General features: G+C 48.3%; 1 protein-coding gene across 1 annotated transcript in view; it reads left to right on the top strand.

Moving 5' to 3' along the window:
- LARGE1 (LARGE xylosyl- and glucuronyltransferase 1) overlaps positions 1–12,689 on the top strand; it is a 394,379-nt gene that overhangs the window by 179,611 nt on the left and 202,079 nt on the right. The window contains exon 3 of the mRNA XM_030545186.1: positions 2,234–2,535. Within this exon, the coding sequence (XP_030401046.1) occupies positions 2,234–2,535 (302 nt within the window). The remainder of the gene's footprint in view (positions 1–2,233; positions 2,536–12,689) is intronic.

The raw sequence follows: 12,689 nt of genomic DNA, 5'->3' as shown, positions 1-12,689 counted from the left end.
TAAATTAAAGCTGAGATTTTCACAGTCACTTGCCTCCAGTAAAAAGCGACAAAGAGTCCTGTGGCACCTTATAGACTAACAGAAGTATTGGAGCATAAGCTTTCGTGGGTGAATACTCACTTCGTCAGACTCATGAGGCTGGGGTTTTAAGAAAACACCTTCTATTGTGAGACTAGTGAGAAAATCACTAGTTGATAAGAAAGCAGTGCTGTGCAGAGGGAGTTGCTGCAGTAGCTCTTATGAGATTCTTTGGAGGAAAAATAGCCTCTCTGTATTTAACACTTTCTATGTAGAACTTCATATCAAATAGCTCGGCTTGGCAGGATTCAGTTTAAATCACTAGATTTCAGTTAACGTCGATTTCAGCTGACACACTGAAATCAATGAAACAAAGATTGATTGGTAACGATGGGCAGGAGTGAAAACGCCTCCCATTGTGCCTGCAGGGATTAGGTGTCACCAGCCCTGCAGTAAAAATTTTTACCAAAAAAAAAAAAATTTGAAGGGCATAAAAAAATTGTCATCGATAACTATAGAATTGGTTGCATTTTTTAAAAAAAAATTGAAATGATGAGGAAAACATTGTTGCTGATTTTTAACATGTTTTGGCCAGCTCTGAACAATAGGTAGTTTTGCTAATGTTAGATTTTGGTGTTGACTATTCTTGAATGAGGTAGGGTCCAGTGGAAAGAAAAGGATGTGATCCATAAAAATTGTCATAATGCATATTCATAAGGGGGCAGGTTAAGGCTGCTCAGGCAACTCTGAATCTGGCATTTCCTAACTGTTGTGTGCTTGGCTTTGTAAGCTGAAGAAAATGTTGTGTTTTGTTTATGTTAAAAATAACTATTTGGGATTTTTTAACAAGTTACAAATATCAATAAACAAGCATCAGAATTCTGTCTTTACACATATTTACAAACTCAGACATTCTTATCAAAAGTATTCATATTTTTAAAAAATTAAATAGGGTTTGGGGGAGGGCAACTAATATACAGTGCATGCATATTTGTGTGTGTGTATCTGATGTGCAGCAGTGGAGGCTTGAAAACTGGTTCTCATTTCTATAGCAGTTTGAGGAGTTTAGCACTGATCAAGTAAGTCGGAAACAGTAGAGTGAAGCAGGAGATGAACAGGGTCTTTGCAGCAGGGAGATAAATTTGAGAACGAGTGATTTCCTGGTAATAAGGATAGCTCAGCAATAACTGTATGATTTTGCGTTTTCTAAACCGCTCACAAATTGGTGACTGCTTGATAAAGCCAGTGTGATTGTGCACAGTGCGGAGGATTGTTAAACAATGCAGCCTTTTTAAATGCATGTGAGCAGAAAATTTATTTTTGAGAAGTACTCAACACAAGGCATTCACCCATCATCCTCATTGCAGTGACATGTTGAAGTGAACTTAGCCCTTGTTAACTGCAGACTGTCTTGCTACTCTATGGACACCTGTAACCATTCATTTTTATTGGTCTCATTTAATTTTAACTGAAAATAATTTAACACTAGATTTGGTTTTTTAATCACCTCTCAAACATTTGCCATGAATATATTGCTCTGTTAAAAGCAATTTGGAAGAATGTCTCTGTCACTAAAAGATTGGCTGCCTCTCTCCATTTTCTCTCTCTAAACCCTTGTGGCAATAACACACCTGGAACAGACGGTGGAATGATCCTCTCTTGGGTACATTATATGTAATTATGTTTTCCTTCTCATGCGTTTTGGGTCTCTCCTGAGTGATGTAAATCACTCCCTCACATACGAAATCATGCAGGGTCAATTCTTGGCAAGATGTGACACCTGAAATGCTGCAATTTTTTGGGTGAGGGAATAGAAAAAATACTGTGTCTCATCCATTTTTTAAAAAACATTTTCTTCCCTCACTGTATATTAATTGTCACTTCCTCTAACAATATATTAATTGTCATTATATTAAATCCTCCTGTTCCTCATTATCTTCCCGTTCTGGCCCTGATTCTGGCAAATACCCCTGTCCAAGACAGACATGCTCATCTTTATGTATGTATGTAACTTCCCTTGCAGTTAATGGGACTTGAAGTCAGTAGACCTGAAGCACTTGCCTAAGTTAACCATGTGCTTAAATGTTTTCTTGAATGTGGACCTTAGTCTATATAAGAGATGGATTTATTTGAAATGATTGTCTGTTTTCGCTATGTAAAGCACACACAAAATGTTAACCCTGCTCTCATCCAGATATTATTTTCCATCCCTTAGATGGGAAGGCGTCGTCGCTGTCGCCAATCGAATCTCAGCCCCATAGCCCTCATTACACAGCCTCGAACCAGCGGGAGCGGGAGAGCTTGGAAATACGCATGCGGGAGGTGGAGGAGGAGAACCAGGTGCTTCGCAAGCAGCTCAGCCTGGCGCAGAGCCGGAGCCCAACGCATCGTCGTGGCAATCATTCAAAAACCTACTCCATGGAGGAGGGGACTGGGGACAGTGAAAGCCTGCGGGCTGGCATCGTGGCAGGGAACAGCTCAGAGTGTGGGCAGCAGCCAGCAGTGGAGAAGTGTGAGGTAAAACAAAAAGCATTACCCGAAACAATGAATGCGGGGGGAGGGGGGATTTATTCACCCAAGGAGTGTGCTTCTGAAAATGCTGCAATTCCCTTCAAGGGATGTTGTGCAGTAAATTCTAATAGATTTACAGTATACTTTGCTTTTGTCATCTTTTGATACTCTTGAAAATATTATTTTTTCTTCCTTATGTTGATCTCTCTTGTTGTTTGGCTGATGTCTTGTTTTTGATTCTCATGGTCTAGATTCAGGTGTAAACCAGTCTCTATTGACTGCACTAAAGCATCACTGATATATGTCAGCTGTGAATCTGGCCCCAAATGTTTCCAAATGAGCTGATAAGGACACAGTGCTTTTTAAAACCTTACTTCCTTGTTCGTGCACCAGCTGTCCTGTTAGCACAACTCTAAGTTTCTGTTCCTTAGATTGTTGCTGTCTAATCTGTTTGCTTTTCTGAATTGCCTATCAATGGAGTATCTAGCAGCAGCTGATGCAGAGCTACATGTTCTATACAATTAGCTACGGCAGACTCTTGTAGGAGAGGTTGGTCAATTCCATGGGCTTGGGATATGGGGGTGTCTGGTTTTGAGTAGTCGTTCATTTTATACCTGCATGTTTGCAGTGGATGTCATGTAGACATTCAACTATTTTATTGTATCTGCAAATCAGGTAGTTGGACATCTAAATGATATCAACATGCATCCACAAATTTTCAAGTGTAAAGTGGGAAGCCAGGGTGAGGCCTAGTTCAAAATGAAGTCAAACTGGCAGGGACAGGAGGGTCAAAAATAGATTACCTTCCCCCATTAAAAATTAACATGTTTAATCTGATACCTGTCACCCTTTTTATCTTGTTTTTTTTCCTGAAAAAACAGAAGGTGAAAAATAATATGATTGAGGGGCAAAAATTAGTCTTAATTATCTCTTCATATAAAATTAAGTCTGCTGTCTATTCATCTGACAAATTTGATGTATCTATTAGAACTAAAACACAGGTTTCCAGTGCTGGGCCTTTTTTCTGACAATCAGAAAATGTTATACTGGTGCTAAAGGTAGGGGGTCAGACTTTTTCCTACAAACAATGAAGGTCTGATCTTGCTCTCTGTGTAATACAGGAGAGATTTGCCATAGAATTCAGTGGCAGGAGGATAAGGCCGTAAGTAAATAAATTATACTTATTCTTAGTCGAGTACTGGTTAGCTCAGTCCTAGCCTCAATGCCCTCAACCAATTTAGAGCAAGTGAATAGCTATTAAAAAAGAAAATAGTTTAAGTGGCCTTCCAGAAATACACGTTATTTCTCTGTGGGGTTTAGTTGGAGGCAGTGGTTATATAAAACATGAAACCTCACTGGGCATGCCGTCCCCTATCTAACCACATACAATGTTGATAACGAAATAGCTTTTCCTCCTTCTTAAGGAATTCACATTATAATTCAGTGACAGCAATGGAAGTTTAATTTTAACTTCCCTATTATCAGATTTGCCAGGGGTCTCATTGTTTATGCTATTCTTCTTCGAGTGCTTGCTCATATCCATTCCAGTTAGATGTGCGCACTCCGCATGCACGTTCGTTGGAGTTTTTTACCCTAGCAACACTCGGTGGGTCGGCAGGGCGCCCCCTGGAGTGGCGCTGCCATGGCGCCCGATATATACCCCTGCCGACCCATCCGCTCCTCAGTTCCTTCTTACCACCCGTGTCTGTCGTTGGAACAGTGGAGCGCGGCTTAGCTGATCTCCACCTCCCTAGCTCTTCGCTCGTTTATATAGTTATTGTGTACATAGTTTTTCTGTAGTTCTAGTTAACTTTTATATTATTATTAGTTTTTATAGCAGTTGTGTATATAGTTAGAGGGTCAGGGGCTAGCCCCTTCTCCTCCCCCGGTACCGGGGCCCATGCCCGGTTCACCGGGCTTCAAACCTTGTGCGGCCTGTCATCGGCCGATGCCCACAGGAGATCCGCACGACTCCTGTTTAAAGTGCCTAGGAGAATCCCACCTTGCGGACAAGTGCCGAATCTGCAAGGCGTTCAAGCCCTGGACGAAGAAAGAGCAGAACATTTGCCTCGAGCAGCTCTTGATGGAGGCAGCTCTAACTCCTCCATCTTCGGCACCGACTCCGGCACCGGGGACGAGTGCTTCCTCCGCACCGGAACACACGGTTCCAGTGAAGACTCCTCGGCACCAGCCTTCACCGGCTCAGCCCTCTGGCAGGCACCGGTCCCTCTCCCCGAGGAGCAAGAGGCACAAGGCTCCTGCGGCACCTGTATCTACGCTGCAGTCAGAGCGTACATCGAAGGCGGACCGCCTGGCACCGTCAACTGCTGCGGCACCGCTTGCCTCTGCACCGTTGATTCCGGTTTCTCAGGAGCCGTTGAGTCCGGTGCCTACCAGCTCCCCAGCGCACGCTGTGGTCGAGCTTGTCGTGCCCTCGACACCGGAGACTTTCTCCATGGCTCGGGAACTAATTGCTGTCACGGAGCCTGAGCTGCCTCAATCCCCAGCACCGCCGGTGCAGGTTGTTCAGTCACTGGGCAAGCCTGCCATGATGAGGCCATCGTTGCCGGACGTTGCGCAATGCTGCCGGTCCCAATCCAGGTCCCGCAGACGCTCTCGGTCCCGCCATCGCTCCCGCTCTCGGCGCCGCTCGCAGTCCCAGTACTGCTCTCCATCCGGTACCGGTCGTACTCGCGGCACCGATCGAGATCCCAGTCTCCATCACGGTACTCTCGGCACCAGTCCAGATCCCGGCACCGCCGTACTTCTCGCAGCCGATCTCGGCATGGCGATGTGAGGCACCGGTCGATCTCCCGGCACTGCACTGGTCGCAGGTCCCAGTCCCTCTCCCGGCACCGCCATGACTCTCGGTACCGTTCGCTGGTACCGCGCAGACAGGAGTCCAATGGATGCAGAGACCTGGTCCAAGCGACTTCAGCTCTTCCATGGCCCTCGCGTCGTCCATCCATCTCCGCCCATGCGGACAGTGCCTCCTACAGGGATTCGGATACTCATGCCCATGGCCCGGACCATGGACCTCATCAGTGGTCCTTTTGGACACCTTGGGCATATCATCAAGCCCAAGGCGAACCGACTGGCCCGTCACGCTCCGGTCACTCAGAGCACTGTGTGCCCGAGGCCACCGTCAGCCGACCCCTCCCCGCTGACACAGAGGAAACCAGTGCATACGCACCGGAACCGCATGACCTTCTGGAGACGGAGGTCCCCCTGGACCAGGCGTCAGTGCAGGACCCACTCGTCCCGGGGCTGTCATCCTCCTCTTCCCTGGATGAGGCAGTAGTGGGGATGTCATCATCAGGACTACCCCCGGTCACACCAGGACCTTCTGCAGCATGTCACCCAGAATATTAACTTACCGGTGGAGGAGGTTCCAGAGGTGGAGGACCCGGTGATTAGCATCTTGTCTGCAGAGACACTCACCAGAGTGGCTGTCCCATACATCTGTTCGATCCAGGCTAGAGCAGACACTATCTGGCAATCCCCGGCTTCCATCCCGCCCACAGCCAAGGGGGTCGAACGGAAGTACATGGTGCCTTCCAAGAGGTATGAGTACCTCTACGTGCACCCCGCTCCCTGTTCCTTGGTGTTACAGTCAGTCAACGAACGGGAGCGCCACGGCCAACAAGCCCCTGTGCCTAAAACTAGGGAAGCCCGGCGCATGGATTTGTTGGGACGAAAAATCTATTCTGTGGGAGGTCTCCAACTCTGCATAGCGAACCAGCAAGCCCTCCTCGGCAGATACAGTTACAATACCTGGGAGGCTGTCGGGAAGTTTGCTGAGTTGGTTACGCAGGATTCCCGCCAGGAATTTGCAGCACTCCTGGAGGAGAGGAAGAGGGTCGCGAGGACCTCCTTACAAGCCTCGTTAGATGCCGCCGATTCGGCGGCCAGAACGGTCGCTTCTGGCATAACTATGCTCCTTATATCATGGTTGCAAGTGTCCGGACTGCCACCTGAGTTGCAACATACGGTACAAGACTTGCCATTTGATGGTCAAGGCTTGTTTTCGCAAAAGACGGACCCCAGACTGCAGAGTCTGAAGGACAACAGAGTAATTATGCGTTCGTTGGGAATGCATACACCTCAGACTCAGACGGTCCTTCCGCTCCCAACCGCAGCGCCCTTACCCCCCGCCTCGGCCACGGCAAGACTTTGCCAGAAGACGAGGTCGTACTAATCGCAGACGTCAGTCTGGACCTCAAGGGGGCAACAATTCCAGTCCCACCAAACTTTTGAGGGTGCGCCCGAGAGCAGTGTACCAATCGCCTCCCCAGATCCCTTTCAGTTCTACAACCGCCTTTCCCCGTTCCTTCTGGCGTGGTCCCAGTTGACGTCAGATTGTTGGGTCCTACGCACGATGGAGCTTGGATACCATCTTCAGTTTGTTTCACCCCCTCCCTTCCACCACCCCCCTCGTCCCTCTTCAGGGACCCCTCTCACGAGCAACTCCTCATCCAGGAGGTCCACAAGCTCCTCTCAATTGGAGCTATAGAGGAGGTACCGGAGGAGTTAAGGGGCAAGGGGTTTTATTCCTGATATTTCCTCATTCCCAAGGCAAAAGGGGGCCTCCGGCCTATCCTAGGCCTGCGAGGACTGAACAAATTCATCAAAAAGTTCAAGTTCCGCATGGTATCCCTGGGAACCATTATTCCTTCCCTGGATCCCGGAGATTGGTACGCCGCTCTCGACATGCAGGATGCATATTTCCACATAGCAATTTATCCCCCTCACAGGAGGTATCTGCGCTTTATGGTAAACCATCGACACTACCAGTTTACTGTCCTCCCCTATGGCCTCTCCTCGGCCCCTCGTGTGTTCACGAAGTGTATGGCGGTTGTTGCTGCTTCCCTACGCCGTCGTCGGATACACGTCTTCCCTTACCTCGACGACTGGCTTATCAGAGGGGCCTCCGAGGCACAAGTCATCAGCCATGTGGCCATTATCAAGGACCTCTTTCTGCGTCTAGGCCTGATCATCATCTTAGACAAGTCCACTCTGGTGCCTACACAGAGGATAGAGTTTATCAGGGCAATGCTGGACTCCAGCCTTGCGACGGCCAGTTTACCCTCCCACCAGTTTTAGGCCATAGTCTCACTTGTCCAAGGTCTTCAGCGGTTTCCAACAACCTCTGCCCTCACTTGCCTTGCTCTCCTCGGTCACATGGCTGCATGTACATTCGTTACAAAACACGCCAGGCTGCGAATGCGTCCTCTCCAAATCTGGCTCGCCTCTGTCTATCGGCCACGCAGAGACACCATAGACATCATTCTGACAATTCTGCCGAGCGTTCTCGGCTCCCTCGACTGGTGGCGAACGTCCTTCCGGGTGTGTGCAGGACGACCGTTCCATCCTCCCCAGCTCTCCATGTCCCTAACAACGGACACATCCTCCCTGGGCTGGGGTGCTCACCTAGAGCACCTGCGCACCCAAGGCCTTTGGTCGTCCCAGGAGTTGACACTACACATCAATGTCCGGGAGCTGAGAGCGGTCCAGCTGGCGTGCCAAGTGTTTCAGCGCCATCTGCAGGGTCATTGTGTTGCAGTCTTCATGGACAACACAACAGCCAAGTATTATATAAACAAACAGGGAGGGATGTGGTCCTCCCCTTTGTGTCAGGAAGCGATCTAACTGTGGGACTTCTGCATAGCCCACTCCATAGACCTAGTAGCCTCCTTCCTCCCAGGAGTCCGAAACACGCTCGCAGATCATCTGAGCAGGTCCTTCCTGGTGTACAAGTGGTCCATCCATCCGGACATTCTCCATTCAGTTTTCTGGAGGTGGGGCTTTCCCCAAATAGACCTCTTTGCCTCTAAGGAGAACAGGAAATGCCAGGTGTTCTGCTCCCTGCAAGGTCGCTCCCCGGGCTCCCTGTCGGACGCATTCCTCATTCCGTGGACCGGCCACTTCGGTTATGCCTTCCCACCGTTTCCTCTCATCCACTGAGTTCTGCTCAAGATGCGCAGGGACAAAGCCCACCTTATCCTGATTGCTCCGGCTTGGCCGAGGCAGCATTGGTACACCATGCTGCTCGACCCGTCTCTGTCAGACCCGATTCCCGATGCCCGGACCTGATCATGCAGGACTTCGGCAGGCTACACCACCCGGACCTGCAGTCCCTTCATCTGACTGCATGGCTGCTGGCTGGTTGAGCCAATCGGAGTTGCGTTGTTCCGCCGCAGTGCAACAAGTGCTGCTGGGAAGCAGAAAGCCCTCCACGCGATCAACATACCTTGCAAAATGGAAGCGCTTCTGTCACTGGTGCGCTCAGCAGGACCTTTCTCCGCAGTCTGTATCTGTCCCCACCATCTTGGACTATTTATAGTCTCTCAAGGAGCAAGGTCTAGCGATCTCTTTGCTGAGAGTGCACCTTGCAGCTATTTCCACCTTCCATCCTGGAGAGGCTGGCAGTTCCATTTTTTCCCATCCTATAGTTTCCAGATTCCTCAAGGGCTTGGAGCAACTCTATCCCCAGGTCAGACAACCAACCCCTACCTGGGACCTGAACCTTGTCTTAACCAGGCTCATGGAGCCCCCCTTTGAGCCTTTAGCCGCATGCTTGCTGCTGTACCTGTCCTGGAAGACAGCATTCCTAGTTGCAGTCACCTCGGCTAGACGAGTCTCAGAACTTAGAGCTTTGACTGTGGATCCCCCATATACAGTGTTCCATAAGGACAAGGTACAGCTCCAACCACACCTGGCGTTCCTCCCTAAGGTCATTTCCTCCTTTCACGTTAATCAGGATATCTTCCTGCCAGTCTTTTTTCCAAAACCGCACTCACTGCGACGGGAACAGCAGCTGCATACTCTGGATGTCCGCAGGGTCCTCGTGTTTTACATTGAGGGGACCAAACCCTTCCAGCGTTCACCTCAGCTATTGGTAGCAGTGGCAGAACATATGAAGGGCATGGCAATCACTTCCCAACGGATTGCTTCTTGGGTGACATCCTGTATTCGGACATGCTACGACTTGGCTTATGTTCCGATTGGCCATCTTACCGCCCACTCTACTCGGGCTTAAACCTCATCTGCCGCTACCACGTTCTTGGCCCATGTTCCCATACAGGAAATCTGCCGCGCGGCCACTTGGTCTTCTGTCCACACCTTTGCATCGCACTACACATTGGTCCAACAGTCTAGAGACGATGCCGCCTTCGGCTCAGTGGTCTTGCATTCCGCAACGTCTCGCTCCAACCCCACCGCCTAGGTAAGGCTTGGGAATCACCTAACTGGAATGGATATGAGCAAGCACTCGAAGAAGAAAAGACGGTTACTCACCTTTGTAACTGTTGTCCTTCAAGATGTGTTGCTCATATCCATTCCACACCCGCCCTCCTTCCCCACTGTCGGAGTAGATGGCAAGAAGGAACTGAGGAGCGGATGGGCCGGCAGGGGTATATATCGGGCGCCATGGCTGCGCCACTCCAGGGGGCGCCCTGCCGGCCCACCGAGTGTTGCTAGGGTAAAAATCTCTGACAAACGTGCACGCGGCGCGCGCACACCTAACTGGAATGGATATGAGCAACACATCTCGAAGAACAACAGTTACAAAGGTGAGTAACCGTCTTTTACTGGAGATGCCAGCTCTGTGTTTCTGTGTGTGAGGGCAGTATTCCTTCCCCACCCCTCACGCGCACATTCAGTTTTTCGAAATTTGGAGGTATTAACTGAATCTTTCTACATTTCTGACCTAAGAGTGCCTGTAGCAAGGCTTGGGGTGTGGAGTAGAGAAGGGGAAGAGTCTGGGAAGCAGTACAAAAGAAGGGGCTAGGCTAGAGCTCTGTGGGAGAATAAAAGTGCTGGTACTAGACTGTTGATCACAGTCAAGGAGCTCTTTAAATCTTGAAACGTTTAATAACTCTCCATTTGGGGTAGTTTTAATAATAATAAAACATTTGAAAATGCAATTAAATGTGATTACAATTTATTCTCTGATAACATGATTTCTGTTGTAATATTTGTGATGTAGCTGATGATGTTTAACATTTTATAGCATGTGCAACATATTCCAGCCCAGCCACCACTTCCTATTGTGTCCTGTGGGCTGGGAGAGCTGTTCTGATGGGGTAATGTAGCATGAGGGGCAGAGAAGTCTGATCAGGTCTGTGGTCATTCTAATCTCTTGCCTGCATTAGCTAGATCCAAGTCTTGTGAAAATTCTATGTCTTGAACTCGTAGACCTCCCACTACTAGTGGAGAGATGTATTGTTGTGGTGAAATGTAGCTATTGGGGGAGATTATCATTGCAGAAGGAGAGGCGCTGTTAGGCTGCAATGGGCAATGTCATGGAGGGCTTTGAATATCCAGACAATGGTTTAGAACTGGACTTAGCACAGAGCAGAGCACTGGGGGGATGTCTTCATGGTGGTGGTCTGCTACATTTTGTGACAGCTGGAACTTTCTTAGGGTATGTGGCTTCATACTTGGATATGAGTTGCAGATTTGAGTGTGGAAGTTGTCACATGCACCACAAGTCAATATCTAAACTGTTCAGCCATCTGGCTTCATCATCAAAAGTATTAAGGTGTTTTCCTCCATCCTCCTATCTTCTATTTGTGCACTCTTCTACCACATGTTTGACCGTCCACATCGCTGCCCTGCAATCACACTGAAGATTGGGCTAAACCAAATTTCTGCATTATGGCCGCCATTCTGGCAGCTTGTTAAACCAAGTCCAGGAACTGTGTCCCAAGCTGCAAACAAGTGGTCATAGGTTAGGGCTTCTAATGTTTGTCAGCATGCCTGCCTCTCGGTACTAGAGTGGCTTTCACTCTGTGAGGACATAGCTGTTGACTTCACTATGCCCTGGTTCATCTGAGATTGGTGTTGGACTGGCAACACTGGACATAAGTATATGAGTGGCTGCTGCTAAAGAATGTCGCAAAATCAGTCATAGTAAGTCAGCAGGAATTGCAGGCTGAGTAATTGTTTTCTTCCAGAGGCATGCAGATCTTCTGTGCATTGCTTACTTGCATCTTTTGTGAGCCTTGGATGCAGCAGGTTGTTTTCATCCAGCATAGCTCTCCAGGCAGTTTTCAGGATGATGGCATCTCCTTGAAGTTTTGGGGAACCATATAGGCCAATACATATAAATTAGATGTTAATGTGTGGCTAAGAGAACAACTAATAGTACAGGTGGCTGTGTTCAGCTCCGAGTCAATGAGATGCATGTGCTGACTTCTGCCCCAAACTGCTGCCCAGTATTCCAGTGGAGCAAATACCAGAGCTAGGACTGAAGTTCATAGAACATTTACCTATGCTCCTGAGGAGGTTCCTGCTTCTGGATCAAGGCAGTGCACTAGGTGACCTTTTTCTTCAAATGTTCTAGATGGGACCGATATGTGAAATTATGATTTAGTTTGACTCCTAAATAAGTGACAATTAACTGGAAAGGAAGTGAATGATCCTCAACACACTGTAAGGGGTTGATTGGCTAAGCGATTGTTCAGATAGCATTGTGGTCACTGTCTTAGACTCAGTTAATACAAGTGTCTACTGAAAAAGGTAAGTGGCTGGAGCGTTCATGTCCTGGTTGAGTGATCCTTCAATATCATTTAGAATGTTACCCATGTCAGCGAGAGATTTATCACCACCATGTATGTTCTTATCAGCCTTAGTTGTTGGCAGATCATAGGTAAGTAATTAAAAAAGAATAAGAGCTAGAACAGATTCTTGCAGGAGTCTGTCACAGAGATGCCTAAGTTCACTAACTTTGTCTCCAGCTTGCAAGATCAAGGTCCAATTCTTTATCATGTCCATGAGGAACTGCACAAACTTGACTGTCAGCCTCACATGCCAGACAGTGTCATATGCAGCTGACAAGTCCCATCAGGACAGCACCAACTTTTTTGTCCTTCTTGAAGGCATCTGCAGTGTCTTGTGTTAGACAAGCGACTTGGTCTTGAGTACATTGTCTTGAAGACCATTGTCCTGGCGGTCACAATGCATGAATCAGTGTGGCCAGGTCTGGGTCTAATAGGATGGATAGAATCTTCTAGTCAGTTGCAGAGGGAAGTGGGTATCCAGGAGCATCGAGGAATCTCAAAAGGCTGCTGACCAATTTAGTAATCTGAGTGAGATGTCCTTGATAATGAGGAATATTACAGAGGAGGCAATTTCTCTGAAGTGCCTACCTCTTCCTG

This window comes from Gopherus evgoodei, chromosome 1, assembly GCF_007399415.2.
Source record: "Gopherus evgoodei ecotype Sinaloan lineage chromosome 1, rGopEvg1_v1.p, whole genome shotgun sequence".
NCBI lineage: Eukaryota > Metazoa > Chordata > Testudines > Testudinidae > Gopherus > Gopherus evgoodei.
The sequence above is the reverse complement of the archived record's forward strand: the minus strand, read 5'-3'. Positions and strand labels throughout refer to the sequence as shown.